General features: G+C 39.6%; 1 protein-coding gene across 1 annotated transcript; it reads left to right on the plus strand.

Moving 5' to 3' along the window:
- Positions 1–9,535: 9,535 nt before the first annotated feature.
- LOC133722535 (uncharacterized) lies at positions 9,536–12,459 on the plus strand. Its single transcript, XM_062149417.1, has 5 exons — positions 9,536–9,877; positions 10,025–10,125; positions 10,318–10,428; positions 10,553–10,654; positions 12,107–12,459. Exons 1-5 carry the CDS (start codon positions 9,661–9,663, stop codon positions 12,275–12,277), a joined length of 702 nt encoding a protein of 233 aa, XP_062005401.1. The 5' UTR covers positions 9,536–9,660; the 3' UTR covers positions 12,278–12,459.
- Positions 12,460–14,129: the final 1,670 nt, after the last annotated feature.

Below are 14,129 nucleotides of genomic sequence, written 5' to 3' on the forward strand. Positions count from 1 at the left end.
TCTTTAAGTGAAATTCAACCTTGTGTGAGCCTTTATCCAAGTTTTGGACGAATGAAATAGATTTCAGCAACTCAAGTTTTTCACCTCAAGAATATTTGTAGCTTCTGCTGTGTTTGTACAAAAAGTTTTTCAAACAAAATGCCTAGCGGTTCTCCAGGATGTAAATCGAGCGTTCGGTTTATGTTTTAGAGACTCGCGGCACTGTGACGTGCTTAAGCTGGTGAGGTGCAGCTTGGGGCGTTACAATTAGGATATCTTGTAATTATGGAAAGATTGTTTCCTGTTAGAGTTAGACTACTCCTTTGTACTTGTATATATACCCCCATTGTGGGATGAATATTATCATCGAATTAACCCTGAACTGAAGTATTCTTTTCTACTTGGTATCAGAGCAGGTTCAATCATTTGAACTTGCGTTGCATCCTTTGAATCCTGAATCCCGAAGAACACCACAAACCGCTGCGTACCACCACCGTTGAAATCAAATCATCCTGAATTTCAAACCACCATCACCCTACCTTTTTTCAGAAAAAGAAAAAAAAAAACAACTTTTTTTTCCAAAACATTCATATCCATCTTGAAACCCTAGAAAATCCAATCCTGAATTCCTCAATGGTGCAATCAGAGAAACAGGCTATGGGGCATTCGGTAACTACCGAATTTTCTGTTATGGCTCAACGCAAACAGGGTCCTCCTCCAGGCTTCTCAGGACCTTCTCCACGCCGTCCTCTGGGTAAACCAAATCCATATGCAAACAAAAGGTGCATTATCTGTGGGGAATTAGGTGATAGCAAGGAGCGGTGCTATGAGGTGATTGGTTACCCTGATTGGTGGGACTTCACCAAGAAACCGCGAAAGAATCTGGGCAAAGCCGCTGTTGCTACAGAGGAAGTTTACCTAGACAATGCCTCCGCTAATGTAGCGCAGTCAGGTATGAAGGGTAAGGTTACTTTTAATAGTACATGGATAATTGATACAGGTGCATTTGACCATATGACCAATGACCCAAGTCTTGTGAAAAACCTTAGACGTTCCCCTCAAGATGTTGTCGCTACTGCTGATGGTACTCCAACTCCGGTCACCGGAGAAGGTTCTATTGCTTTATCTGATACCTTAACCCTTGAATCTGTCTTAGTTGTTCCATCACTAGTTTATAATCTCCTGTCTGTTGGTCAAATTATTTTAGCTCTTGCATGTATTGTGACCTTCTATCTGTCTTTCTGTGTATTTCAGGACATTCTGACTCGGCGGATTCTTGATTATGGTGTTAGAAGGGGAAAATTGTACTACCTGGATCTGATAGAGACTGGAGAGAACCAGAAGCATCTTTTGGGGCAAGCTAATCAGATCAATGGGGTAGAGAATGCGAAGGAAGTTGTATGGTTATGGCATCGCCGTTTAGGTCATCTATCTTTTAGTTATCTTAAGAAGCTGCAACCTCATTTGTTTTCAGTTGTTAGTGATTTGGATTTCCACTGTGACATTTGTGAACTGGCCAAGAGTCACCGTATTTCATATTCACCAAGTCTTAATAAAAGTCATGTTCCTTTTATGAAGATTCACTGTGATGTCTAGGGTCCTGCGAAAATTCCTTCTCTTTCTAGAGCTCGGTATTTTGTAATGTTTATTGATGATTGCACTCGCATGACATAGGTGTCATTACTGAAGAATAAGAGTGATGTATTTGGAATGTTTATCGAATTTCACAAAAGGGTGGCAGCTCAGTATCAACAATCCATCAGAGTGTTTCAGTCTGACAATGGTGGAGAGTTTGTGAATGGCCCTATGATTGAGTTTTGTCGGTCACATGGAATTCGTCATCAAACCTCCAATTCTTATACTCCTCAACAGAATGGTTTAGCAGAACGGAATAACAGGCAGTTGATGGAAGTTGTTCGTGCTTCCTTGTTTGGCATCAATGTACCTCGGTCTTATTGGGGAGAAGCAGTGAAATCAGCAGCATATCTTATCAACCGTATTCCTTCACGGGTAATTGAGTTTCAGAATCCTCATCAGAAGCTTCATACACTTTTGACCATCCCTTCTATGCCTAATTTGGAGCCCCGGGTGTTTGGGTGCACAGCTTATGTTCATATTCCCAAGCCTCAACGCAGCAAGCTTGATCCCCGTGCCCGTAAGTGTATATTTGTTGGTTATGCTGACTTCCAGAAGGGTTATCGATGTTATGATCCTCTTACTGGCACTATACATGTCTCTCTTGATGTTGCTTTTCGTGAATCCGAACCTTATTACTCAGGGGGAGCTTCTCAGTCTTCCCTTCAGGGGGAGAGAGGTTGTGAAGGGAATCCTCGTTCTATTATTGATTTTGATGCCTTTGAAGACTTGAAAAATTTGGAGGAACGATTTGAAGGTAGAAATTCTGTGACAGAAAATGCAGTTGCCGAATAGAGCATTGTGAATTCTGAAACATAAAATGCAACTGCCGAACAGAGTGTTGTGAATTCCGAAACAAAAAATGCAACTGCCGAACAGAGCGTTGTGAGTTCTGAGACAGAAGAAAGGACTTTTCTGGATAGTTTGAATCAAAATCAAGACGTATCTGAAGCTCACACACAAGATATTCCCCCTTTTGCATCACCAACTGAAGATCCCGGTCAGAATGATCTACCTCAGGTACCCCTAAACTTTAATGAGTCTTCTGGGTTAGAAAATGTTGAACCTAGGAAATCACAAAGGGTTACCAAGGGAATTCCTAAGAAACAATATGAACCAGCTATCAAAGCCAAAGCTAAATACCCTATAGCTAATTTTATGTCTAACCATAGGATTTCTTGGTCACATGCACTTGTTGTTGATCAATTATCTACTGTATCTATTCCTAGTAACGTGCAGGATGCATTGACGGATCCAAAATGGACAAAGGCGATGAATGAAGAATTGGAAGCTCTTCAAAAGAATGCAACATGGGAGCTAGTACCTATGCCGGTTGGAAAGAAGACTGTAGGCTGTCGTTGGGTATTTACTGTGAAGCTTAATGCAGATGGAACTATTAATAGATATAAGGCGAGGTTGGTTGCCAAAGGATAAACACAACGCTATGGGATTGATTATGAGGAGACTTTTGCACTTGTGGCAAAGATTAATACTGTCCGGATTCTAATGTCACTTGCAGCAAACAAAGATTGGCCCTTGCACCAGTTTGATGTGAAGAATGCGTTTCTTAATGGGAATTTGGAGGAAGAAGTGTACATGGATGTGCCCCCAGGTGTTAAGAATTACCCAAGTGATGTTGGCAAGGTGTGTAAATTGAAGAAGTCTTTGTATGGCCTGAAGCAGTTTCCAAGAGCTTGGTTTGGAAGATTTTCAAAGTCCATGAAAGCCTTTGGATACAGACAGAGCAATTCTGACCATACCTTGTTTATCAAACGCAAGAATGGTAAGATTACAGCTCTTATTGTGTATGTTGATGACATGATTGTTACAGGGGATGATCCGAAAGAAATGAATGAATTGCAAAAGTATCTGTCAAACGAGTTTGAAATGAAGGATCTGGGTCAATTGAAGTATTTTCTGGGTATTGAAGTTACAAGGTCTAAGAAGGGGATTTTGCTTTCACAAAGGAAGTATGTCCTTGATTTACTTGCTGAAACAGGGATGCTGGATTGCAGACCAATGGAGACACCCATTGAGATGAATCACAGACTTGCTATTTATCCTGATCAAGTTCCAACTGATAAGGGGAGGTATCAACGTCTTGTAGGAAGGTTGATTTATCTTTCACATACTAGGCCAACTATTGCTTATGCTGTGAGTGTTGTTATCCAGTTTATGCATTGTCCTAGTGAAGAGCATATGGATGCAGTCTTTCGTATTTTGAGGTACTTGAAGATGGCGCCAGGTAAAGGGTTACTGTTTGAGAAAAAAGATGAATTAGAAGTTGTTGGATATACAGATGCAGATTGGGCTGGTGATAAAACTGACAGACGTTCTACATCTAGGTACTTTACTTTTGTTGGAGGGAACCTTGTCACTTGGCGTAGCAAAAAGCAGAAAGTCGTTGCCAGATCAAGTGCAGAAGCTGAATTTCGAGGTATGGCACATGGAGTATGTGAAATGTTATGGATCCGTAATGTCCTGAAAAACCTGGGCTACAAGCTTAAAAGGCCTATGGATTTGCATTGTGATAATACAGCTGCCATTGAGATTGCACATAATCCAGTTCAGCATGATAGAACAAAGCATGTGGAGGTTGACCGTCATTTTATTAAAGAAAATCTTGACAGAAAGGTTATTCGCTTTCCATTTGTAAACTCAGAGGAGCAATTAGTTGATGTTCTCACTAAAGTAGTGTCCAGGAAGATATTCGACAGCTCGATTGATAAGTTGGACATGATAGACATCTATGCACCAACTCGAGGGGGAGTGTAGAATCGCTGTAAATCTGTATGTAATTAGGATTCTTATTTAATTAGGATATCTTGTAATTATAGAAAATCTTGTAATTATGGAAAGATTGTTTCCTATTAGAGTTAGACTACTCCTTTGTACTTGTATATATACCCCCATTGTGGGATGAATATTATCATCGAATTAACCCTGAACTGAAGTATTCTTTTCTACTATGTCTGGGCATTCCCCTAGCCAATTCCTTCAAAATTGTAGAAACTGATGCTTTTGAAGTAGGCTATGGATCATCCTGAGCAAATTGTTAGATACTACTCTAGAGTCTGGACCCAATCACAGAGCAATTACAGTACTATCAAAAAAGAGATTTTATCTATTGTTTTATGTATTAGTAAATTTCAAGATGATTTATTAAATCAAAAATTTTTAGTCAGAGTTGATTGCAAAAGTGCTAAAGATGTTTTAGAAAAAGATGTTCAAAATATTGCCAACAAACAAATATTTGCCCGATGGCAAGCAATTTTAAGTATTTTTGATTTCGAAATTGCATTCATTAAAGGTAGTGACAATCATATTCCAGACTTTCTAACCCGAGAATTTCTACAGGGTTCAAAACATGAAAACTCGATCATCCATCGGGAGAAATCCCTCAAATCCACTAACAGAAGAACCCTTTGATATTTGCCCAGGTGCTCCTAGAAATACAGTTAAAACAGAGTCATCAACACTAGTCAAACAAGAGTCATCTTCTAGTTTAGTCTCATATGCTGGGCACCCACCACTACCACTACCAATCAATAATAGATTCAATACCATTGGTAGCACCCTTGGTACTAATCGTCCCAACTACCAGTCAGCCCTAGTCAACCAATATGACCCATTCAAATCTGATTCTCAAACAAATTACAAAAAAACCTCTCCCTACTTTCAGCGAACTAGTCACAATCTTTTTTATGTTGAAGCAACCATGAGTCACCTCAAAAATCCAATGTCCTTAGTTAAAACTTATTATCCTCCTGGTTTTCACTTCCTACCTAGTCACCCTACCAAATCATTAAAATTTTATAGAGATATTCTTTTTGAAACCAAATCAGTCACAATTAAGCCTATTCCTGACACAAAGGATCCAACCAAAATCCTATATCATTCTCTATACATAGTCCACATTATTTCTCTTTCCCAATGGGGTGATCCCCCGTACACCTAGCACAAATTGGGAGACCTATCATTTAATTACTATGATTATGAAGAAGCCTGGAATGCAATCTTCCTTCATCAAACTGACGATTTCAGTCATTCCTGGTTCTTAAATTTATATATATATATATATGTGTGTGTGTGTGTGTGTGTGCGCGCGCGCGCGCGGAGGATGTCCTTAAAATTGAAATGTGAGAATGTTTTTATATTTAGCATGTAGTTTAATAATCTAAACGATTAATTCTCTATTACATACATATATATAAATTTTAGAAAAAATTAGCCAAATCGAAATTGAGAGAGAATTGAGTCGTGTTTTCATTGATAATAGGGGTCTCTTTATATAGAGGATTACAAGCATAGAGATAGAGTTGTACATGGAAATATAATCGTACATTGATTGGATATATACTATGATTCTCCGAGAATATCTCTAATATAAATCCTATTACAACTAGAGCAAGTAACGTAAAGTTTGGGCCAGACACATATTCTGGATTTATTTGAACACGTTTTAATTAATTTTATACACACACACACACACACACACACCGAAACGACCAAAATAAAAGAACAAAACTGAAACGACTTAGTTGGCAAGCCTCACACTAGGCCTAATACTTGTTCTGTGCATTCTCACAGGTTATCAAGTGGTCAAATTTTTATGATAGTCACCATTCATATGATTGAATATTTTCAGTTTGTTATGGGTCATGCTATAGTGCCAAAATATGTAACTCATGAGCATCAAGATATTTCGAGAGCTTGGATGAGATTCTCAGCTTTTGTGCAAGGGATGAACCCACAAAAGAGGGAAATATGCCTCCATATTGAAGAAGAGAATGACAATATGCACCTGCCATTCGTTCTGGGTCATTCAATTGCCAGCCTTCATTCTTTGTTGGTGGATTGAGCATTTTCCGTTGCTAGTGACAAGACAGAAGATGACTTATTTCTCAGTACATATAAGCAAGATGGATGACACGGATAGCCTAAGACATGAAAAAGTAGGATGGCTGTCCCAGGAAATTTCTGCATGTAGTGAAGTGGGGAGCAGTTCATTTGCCTGTGTATTGACGTTTTCTTAAGATAAATCAAACACTCTTTCTTATTCGTCGATAACTTCATCTGTGATGTGGTTAACATTTGATTGTCTGAGCGTAGGGGTGGGCATATGTCGGGTCGGGTCAGATTCCGGTCCAAACTGTTTCCAACTCATATTTTTCGGTTGGGCCCAAATCTTAACCGAAATTGATTAATTTTTAGGTGGGCCCGACATATTCGGTTGAGCCGAAATATCAATTCGGCCCGATTTGGTTCGGGCCATTTTAATGTGCCAAACTATCTTATTTTGAGAAAAATATATAAACAGTACTCGAACTTAGGCCAATTCTAAACATTAATATTCGACTATGCAAAACTACAACTTTGGTACCCGAAGTTTCAAGCGTGACCCAACTTTCATACATGCCGTCATGGATGACATTAACTAGCCAGCGACGTGGCATATTTTAAGGGGTAATTTCGTCCCATACCTCAACTTTGTCTTGTTCGGACATTTCTTCATCAACCAGGGTAGAAATCTCTCTCTCTCTCTAGAGAAAACTGACAACACCAACAAACAACAACACTTTAATTCATGGTCTCCTCCTTCTCAAATATACTGCCTTTATAGGGTGCCCTATGCTTTACTCTCTACTCTCTGGCCTCCATTGAAGTAGATTAGCCTTAATCATAGGCTTATAGCTTCCATTTTGACATGATTGCTTCCATTTTATGCTCATAAAAATGGTAGCTTCTGATGAATTTGGAGGCCTTCGCTATGACCAAAATGGTGATGATCATGATGCTAAACCTCAACCACCACCATCACGGCATGAAATGGGGAATACTTGCCTAAAGCTTACCTTGGCCACTTAAACTACCAAACCCTAGAGCTTACCAATTTCACCACTACCATAACGATTCATTCAGCTCCTCAATTTTTCGAACCTAGAAAAATACTTGCCTGCTCCGAAATTCCCACACTTTAATTCATCACCATGGGAACCTGCACCTTAAAACCACCAAAGCCAAACCCATATGCTTCCAGAGACCCAAATGGCCAATCCTACCCTCACTAACCCCTCATCATAATTCGAAAGACAATGTCGTCTGTGACGCTAGACGATCACAGTCCCATTCACCTTTCTTTCCGTTCCACAGCTCGAGCCACGCCATTACCTTAAGAAGTCACCTTGCTTCCACCCCCAGTCAGTTTTTTTGGTGACCCTTTTTGCTGCCGTCTTCGGCTAAGCCCGAATTTAAAGTAGATGAAGATAGAGGCGACAAGGGGAGAAAGAAACAATCTGCAACTCTGCTTCGGTAAAGGAGATAGATAAGGTTGGGTAACAAAATGACCTAATTACTCCTCATGGTTTGCCACGTGGCTTGGCACTTGACGCCGTTATGGACGGGGCGTACGACGGTACGATTATTGGGTCGGGCATCAAACTTCAGGTACCAAAGTTGTAGTTTTGCATAGTCGGGTACTAATGTTTAAAATGGACCTAAGTTCACGTACTGTTTGTATATTTTTCTCTCTTATTTTTATCAAGTTTTAAGGCTCATTTCAATTATACAATTTGTACTTACATGAGCATTTGCCAAGCATAATTAGCTAGAATGAGCCACGCTCACGCTACCGCCAGCAGTACCAACTACCACCAACTGGGTGACCTACGGAAACACAGCCAAGCAGGCTACCGCCTGAGCCCCGACTCACCCCCAGATCACCGCTGACGCGCCGCCACGCGCCGCGCCAAGATAGCATCAGAAGCTCCAGAAGCTGGGAACTGAAGCATGTCAGTCCCACATCGAAAACAAGGAAGAGGTCAGCCTCTTCCCAACCTATAAACGGTTCTCTCATCTCTCCTCATTAATTACGCATTTACTACTTACCTACTGTTACGTTGTCAACATAAATACATTGGCTAACTTAGGCATCGGAGAAGAGAAGACCGCCCAGCGCGGTCTCCCTTTGATGCCTCTTTGTATTTTACTTGACAGGTAGCAGGAGTTTAGACCATATCACAAGTAGCGGTCCGCCCATCGGATCAACAAAATTCTAACTTCAATTGAATCTAAGTTTTTCAAGTAAATTATTGCAACAGTAAATCAGTAGTTAATTACACCAAAACGAATCAAAGTTCCTTAAAAAAAATCAAAAAACGATCAATATGTTTAAGGAAAAGAGAATTCAGAAGAATACTAAGATACTTTCATTGATAATATGAGCCTCTTTATATAGAAAACTACATGTACAATATCTTAGAGTACAATGAATCGTAATCAAATAAGGATTAGGAGATCTAGAATATTCTACCCTATTACAACTAGAAAAAGTAATCATATTTGGGCCAGACACACACAAATTGGGTTTTCTTCAACACAATACATCAATTCTCAACTTCGATCATTAAGCTTCGGGCTTCCATCGTTGATAAGAGATTTCTCTGTGAACAATATGAATCAAAGTTTGAAGAATGGGAAGGGGAAGGGGAAGGAGTCCTCGACCTGCAGATAAAGGAGGATTTATTCAGTCACATAGTTTGGGCTCCTAGAATATGACACCCTTAGGGCTTTCTATTCAATTGTATCGAAATGCCCAATGAATTGGGATTTCCCTATTGGGTCAGGTTACTTCAAGGCAGGCAGATCATTTATGATGAAAATGATGGGCTTCAAGAGAATGATTCGCCATCCCCCCAATTTGAGAAATTGAATATTGAGGATCCCCGTTCTCATTACCCGATTAACCCCGAATTTCTCCTCCATTAGATTCGAATACCTTATAGGTACATTACCCGCAGAGAATTTTTGTCATCCCTATCCCAAAAAAATAAAAATAAAAACAAAAATAAAAAAAATCTTGAAACTGAAGTCAGAATTGAAGGCTTTGAAGTAATAAAACGTCGGGTAGCTCCACGTGGGCATCCACCACATGTGGCGTCAGACTCGCCTCGTTTCCTCTTCCTTGTTCTCTCCATTTCTCCCTCTTTCTTTTCTCCTCCGATTCCCCCAAAAGTCTCAATCTCCTATTCCTTTTCTCTCTCTCCAATGGCGGAAGCTTCCGCTGCTCTCTTCTTCTCCCCCTTCTCTTCTTCTTTCTCTCCCGCCAAGCATCCCTCTCTCTCTTCTTTCTCCCGCGCTTTTTCTCCCAATTTCCCAATTTCCCATCCTTGCCCCTCCCGCCTCCTCCGCTTTCCCGCCAAATCCTCCTCCGATTCCCTCCCCGACGACCTCTTCAGCTTCTTTCCCTGGTCCAATGACTCCGGTACTCTTTCACATCTTATGAAATGTGTAAATAATAAAATATCCAATCTTTTTGGCGGTTACTGACATTTTCCGAGTATTATGTAATTATTTTACTGTTTGATCTTTTGGGATTTACTTTTTTACTGTCTCCGATGATGTTTGCCAGAAATCCAATGGGTTCCTGAGGACAGAGTCACATTGTTCACTTCTGAGGGGCTTGTTCAGATTGGAGGCTCCATAGTCCCTCGCCGTGTCGCTTCTTCGGATGTATGTAATCCTTATTAACATGAGATTTACAGTCCTACTTTGATTTTTGGATTATGGGATGTTCCGTTTTGGTGTGGTATATATCTGTTGTGATGAGCATGAGCAATGTGGCGTTTCGAAGCATAAATGTTTTTGAGTTTTGATTACTGAATTGTTTGTTGAATCATTTAGTTGAATGTGTGTGCTTGACAGAAGAAGAGGTCAAAGACTAGTCAAAGATATCAGCGATTTCAAGAGAGTGATTACATGGATACAGAGCAGGGTCTGTGTCTGGGTGCTCTCTTTGATATTGCAGCAACAAATGTAAACCATCTGTTTTGATGTTATTTTCATAATTCAAGCGGCCATTGTGCTTTGTCTTGTGTTTCCTACTTTGGGTTTAATTTTTGTGCTTTGTCTTGTGCCATCGGAAAATTTGTCGTTGTAGGGACTTGATATGGGCAGGAGGCTTTGTATACTTGGGTTTTGCCGTTCCATTGAGATGCTAAGCGATGTTGTGGAAGACACTGTGTTGGAACATGGCGGGGAGGTATGTCCTGGTGCCATGTTCTGGTGTTTTAATATTGAGGTCTTTTTAGCATTCAGAATCATTTCGTAATGGTATTGTTTAGTTGCCCAAAGGTATGTCTGTTTGAAATTGTCTCCACTCTAGTAGCCTTATGGTTTAACCATAACAGAATCATTAACAAGATATTTTCGGCTCCAGAAATTCATTCATGTTTTACGTTCTAAAAGCAGCAGTGATATTGCTATTGACAAAAGCATCTATTTCTTGGGGGATTCTATTAAGTTCTCTATATATTCTGTGCCGCTGTTTAGATAGCATCTATTTCAAATATTATGTTTTATGCTAGTGGTGGAAATAGATTTTGGTTTGAGTAGTGGCAAATTCAATGTCTCACAGCTGGACATGAGACTGGTTGGTCCAGTATGTAGTCTAATAGATTCGACCGCAAACTATAAGTTTCATGCTTATATAAGAAATTGACAATTTTCTAGTAATGGCCTGGGTAGGGGTTATGACTGTCCATACCGGCTGGTGCAGAGTAAAGTAAACAGATTTGTTTCCAATTTTACATCCCTAAATTGTGTTCTGGGGAGAAAGTTTAGTTAATGTAAAAGATTACCAAACTAGCAGTTCTAGACAGTTCATTGTTAGATTGTAGGATCCTAAGAACCTATAGCCCCATACAGCAATGTAGCTTTGTTCTCTGTAGATGAGTCTCCAGAGGAAGAAGCAATCCAAGCCACCTTGCTCCTTTCCCGTAGCCATCCCATGTGGAGGTAAGGGCTTAAAAGAAAGCAATGGACCTTGTTAATAATAGCACATTTCAGATCAGTACAGGACAGCAGTCATTGATGGCTGTAAGTTGGGTGGCTTATTATAAGATACAGTTACGAGTGAGGAAGATCAATACTCCAAGAGTCATGACCACTTACGTCTTACCTGGGGATCAAGGTAGCAAGTTTCACCTGCATGGCAAATAAGCAATGTTCAATCCATATGGGGCAACTATTAGGGAAATGCCAAAGCTCTGAATTCTTGTAATACTGTTTGTGCCCAATGCCCTTTAGAGTTGGTTACCGTTGAAAAGGGATCTCGCACATCTATTCCCTCAGTCTAGATAAAGATATGAGGAAAGGTAACTGACCTGTTGATGTTGCATATGAAGGCCCATGGGGACTTGTTACAAGTGATGAACCTTCTAGTAGATTTATCAAAACAAGTTTTGTTACTAAGGAGGATTAGCCTTCTTGAAGTACTGAACAAAACTAGACTTGTGAAATTAAGGACTTGGTTTCTTGAGAAGGAAAAGGAAAGATATGAAGCTATGACATAGAAAAGAATAGTAGGGATGCAACCATAGCAACAAACAAGTATAGAATACATTGTGGCTTCTCTGTATCCTTACTTGATCTGAATATGGAGTCTAGGATAAGCATTTGTTTGTTACTTGATCTGTTGTGTTGTCAATTTCAGGTTGTTGAGGCAGAGAAGGCGACAAAAGGTGGTTTGCATGAAAAGCTAAGAATGACGGTTGCGGTACCATTACTTTGGGGGGTTCCTCCTGCTTCTGAAACCCTTCACCTCGCTGTTAAGAGTGGCGGAGGAATTGTAGATAAGGTTTATTGGCAGTGGGATTTTCTGTAAAAAGCTAGATTACACCCACCCTTCCTAACCATTGTTTGTGCATGTTGTACATAAAATTGCTGTAATCTACCCTGTACAAAACTCATTTGATGTATTCCATGATCCATTTCAGTGTCCTCACTGTCATAATCCATATCAGTATTCTTTGTTTAAAGCATATGAATCCTTTGTTGTTATGTTCATTGACACGCAGATTTGCAATATTCTGGATTCATAAAAGCACCATATAACTGATTATCTTTTATGATTCTTGAAAGTCAAGAATGCGAGTAAAATTCACCGATCATAATTTGGTGGGAGGATAAATTCAAATTGCCCGAGGAACAAAATTAGATTTTGAGGATTTTGAGACTAGATTCTGTAGAAGGATTCTGGATGACTGTAACTCTATAATCCTAAAATGCCACGTTGAAAGTTTGCAGTTGGGTGTAAAGGAATGATTTCAGTTTTCAGGTCATGAACGACAGACTTGAAGTGATTACTACCTTAACTTCGGGAGCCTAGTGGGTACCGTTCTGATCACTAACTCTATTATGGAAGAGTAGTGATCATAACGGTACCCAACAGGCTCCCGAAGTTGTAAACTATTTTTTATCACTAACTTGTGATTGTAGCTTAATTTACACTTGAAAATCAGGGCCCCAAGACGGAATGCATGCTTTGCAAGACAAGGAAAAAACACTGTTGGAAGCTGAAGATGGAGAATAATATCTAGCGAGGGAGATGGGGGCACAATGGTGGTGGTGGATTGGTGGCACAATTCATGGGTCAAGCAATGGAACATATATCAATGCTAGGTAGCTAGTTCATGGTATACTGAGGACTAAAGCCTGCTCTATATACAGGGTTGAAGTAGAAAATTAAGGAGTGAATAAGCGGAGGGGGTTTTTTAAATTCCAAGCAAAGGAGGACAATTTTCAGTCAAAACTTTAGCACATGCTAGCTCTGCTGGTCTCAGTCCAAATGGTTGGTTGGTATTCGTAAAGCCTCATGAACTGTCATGGTTATTTGGTCTTCATTCTTGGTTCTCCGATGATGCAATTAAAGCAAAGTACCAGCAGGGAATTAGGACCACTCCGTTCTTGGAATGAATTTCTCTTCACAGGCTTTGTCTGCAAAACCAACTGGATTACGGTCAAAGTGTGCCTGCATGTGTCTGTACTGTTCACTTGATGTCTGAATTGAGATTGAGATTGAGATTATATTCTCTATGTACCTACTCTTCATTAGTTATCTTACTTATCTATGACTCTATAGTGCTCCGGTGTATTGAAAGTCCAGAATCTGTAGCCGTTAGATTAACTTGTGCAGGGCACATTGCAAACATTTTGTAATCCAACGTTTCCGACTCCAAAGTTTTTATAATCCAGAGTATTGTAGAATTTTCGATCTTTCACATATGAAGTAGAGAAAATACAACAAAAGTACAGTTATATACTGTATAGAGTACTGTATAAGCCTCCCCTACATATGTTTGTGTCAGAGCCAAGCTTGTCAATTTACCATGAGAGAGCCTCCAAGTTGCTACTCTATTTATTTGACCCAAAAAAAAAAAAAAAAGTTTGCTACTCTATTTAAGTTGTCCAAGCAATAAATTATAAGAAACTCCAGAGAATGTACAACACTAAATGCAATTACAATGAAATAAATTTAAAAACCAAAAGAGCTTCCAAGAATTCTCTTTTTGTTTGTAAAAAAATAAGTGGTACGTATGTTTGGCTCATTGCTACAGAAGCCGATAAGGTAAGAACACAAACATGGCATCGATATTGGATACAAAGCATTGTTTCCATTAATGTTGTGCGGGAGCGTCAAACAGGTATGAAGTATCAGAAATATGAAAAGATAAATT

This window comes from Rosa rugosa, chromosome 7 (assembly GCF_958449725.1).
Source record: "Rosa rugosa chromosome 7, drRosRugo1.1, whole genome shotgun sequence".
NCBI classification, from domain to species: domain Eukaryota; kingdom Viridiplantae; phylum Streptophyta; class Magnoliopsida; order Rosales; family Rosaceae; genus Rosa; species Rosa rugosa.

Coding starts and splice junctions, on each gene's coding strand:
- LOC133722535 (XM_062149417.1), top strand. CDS start 9,661: ATGGCGGAAGCTTCCGCTGCTCTCTTCTTCTCCCCCTTCTCTTCTTCT. Junction 10,126..10,317: donor GCCGTGTCGCTTCTTCGGAT/GTATGTAATCCT, acceptor TGTGCTTGACAG/AAGAAGAGGTCAAAGACTAG. Junction 10,429..10,552: donor TTGATATTGCAGCAACAAAT/GTAAACCATCTG, acceptor TTGTCGTTGTAG/GGACTTGATATGGGCAGGAG.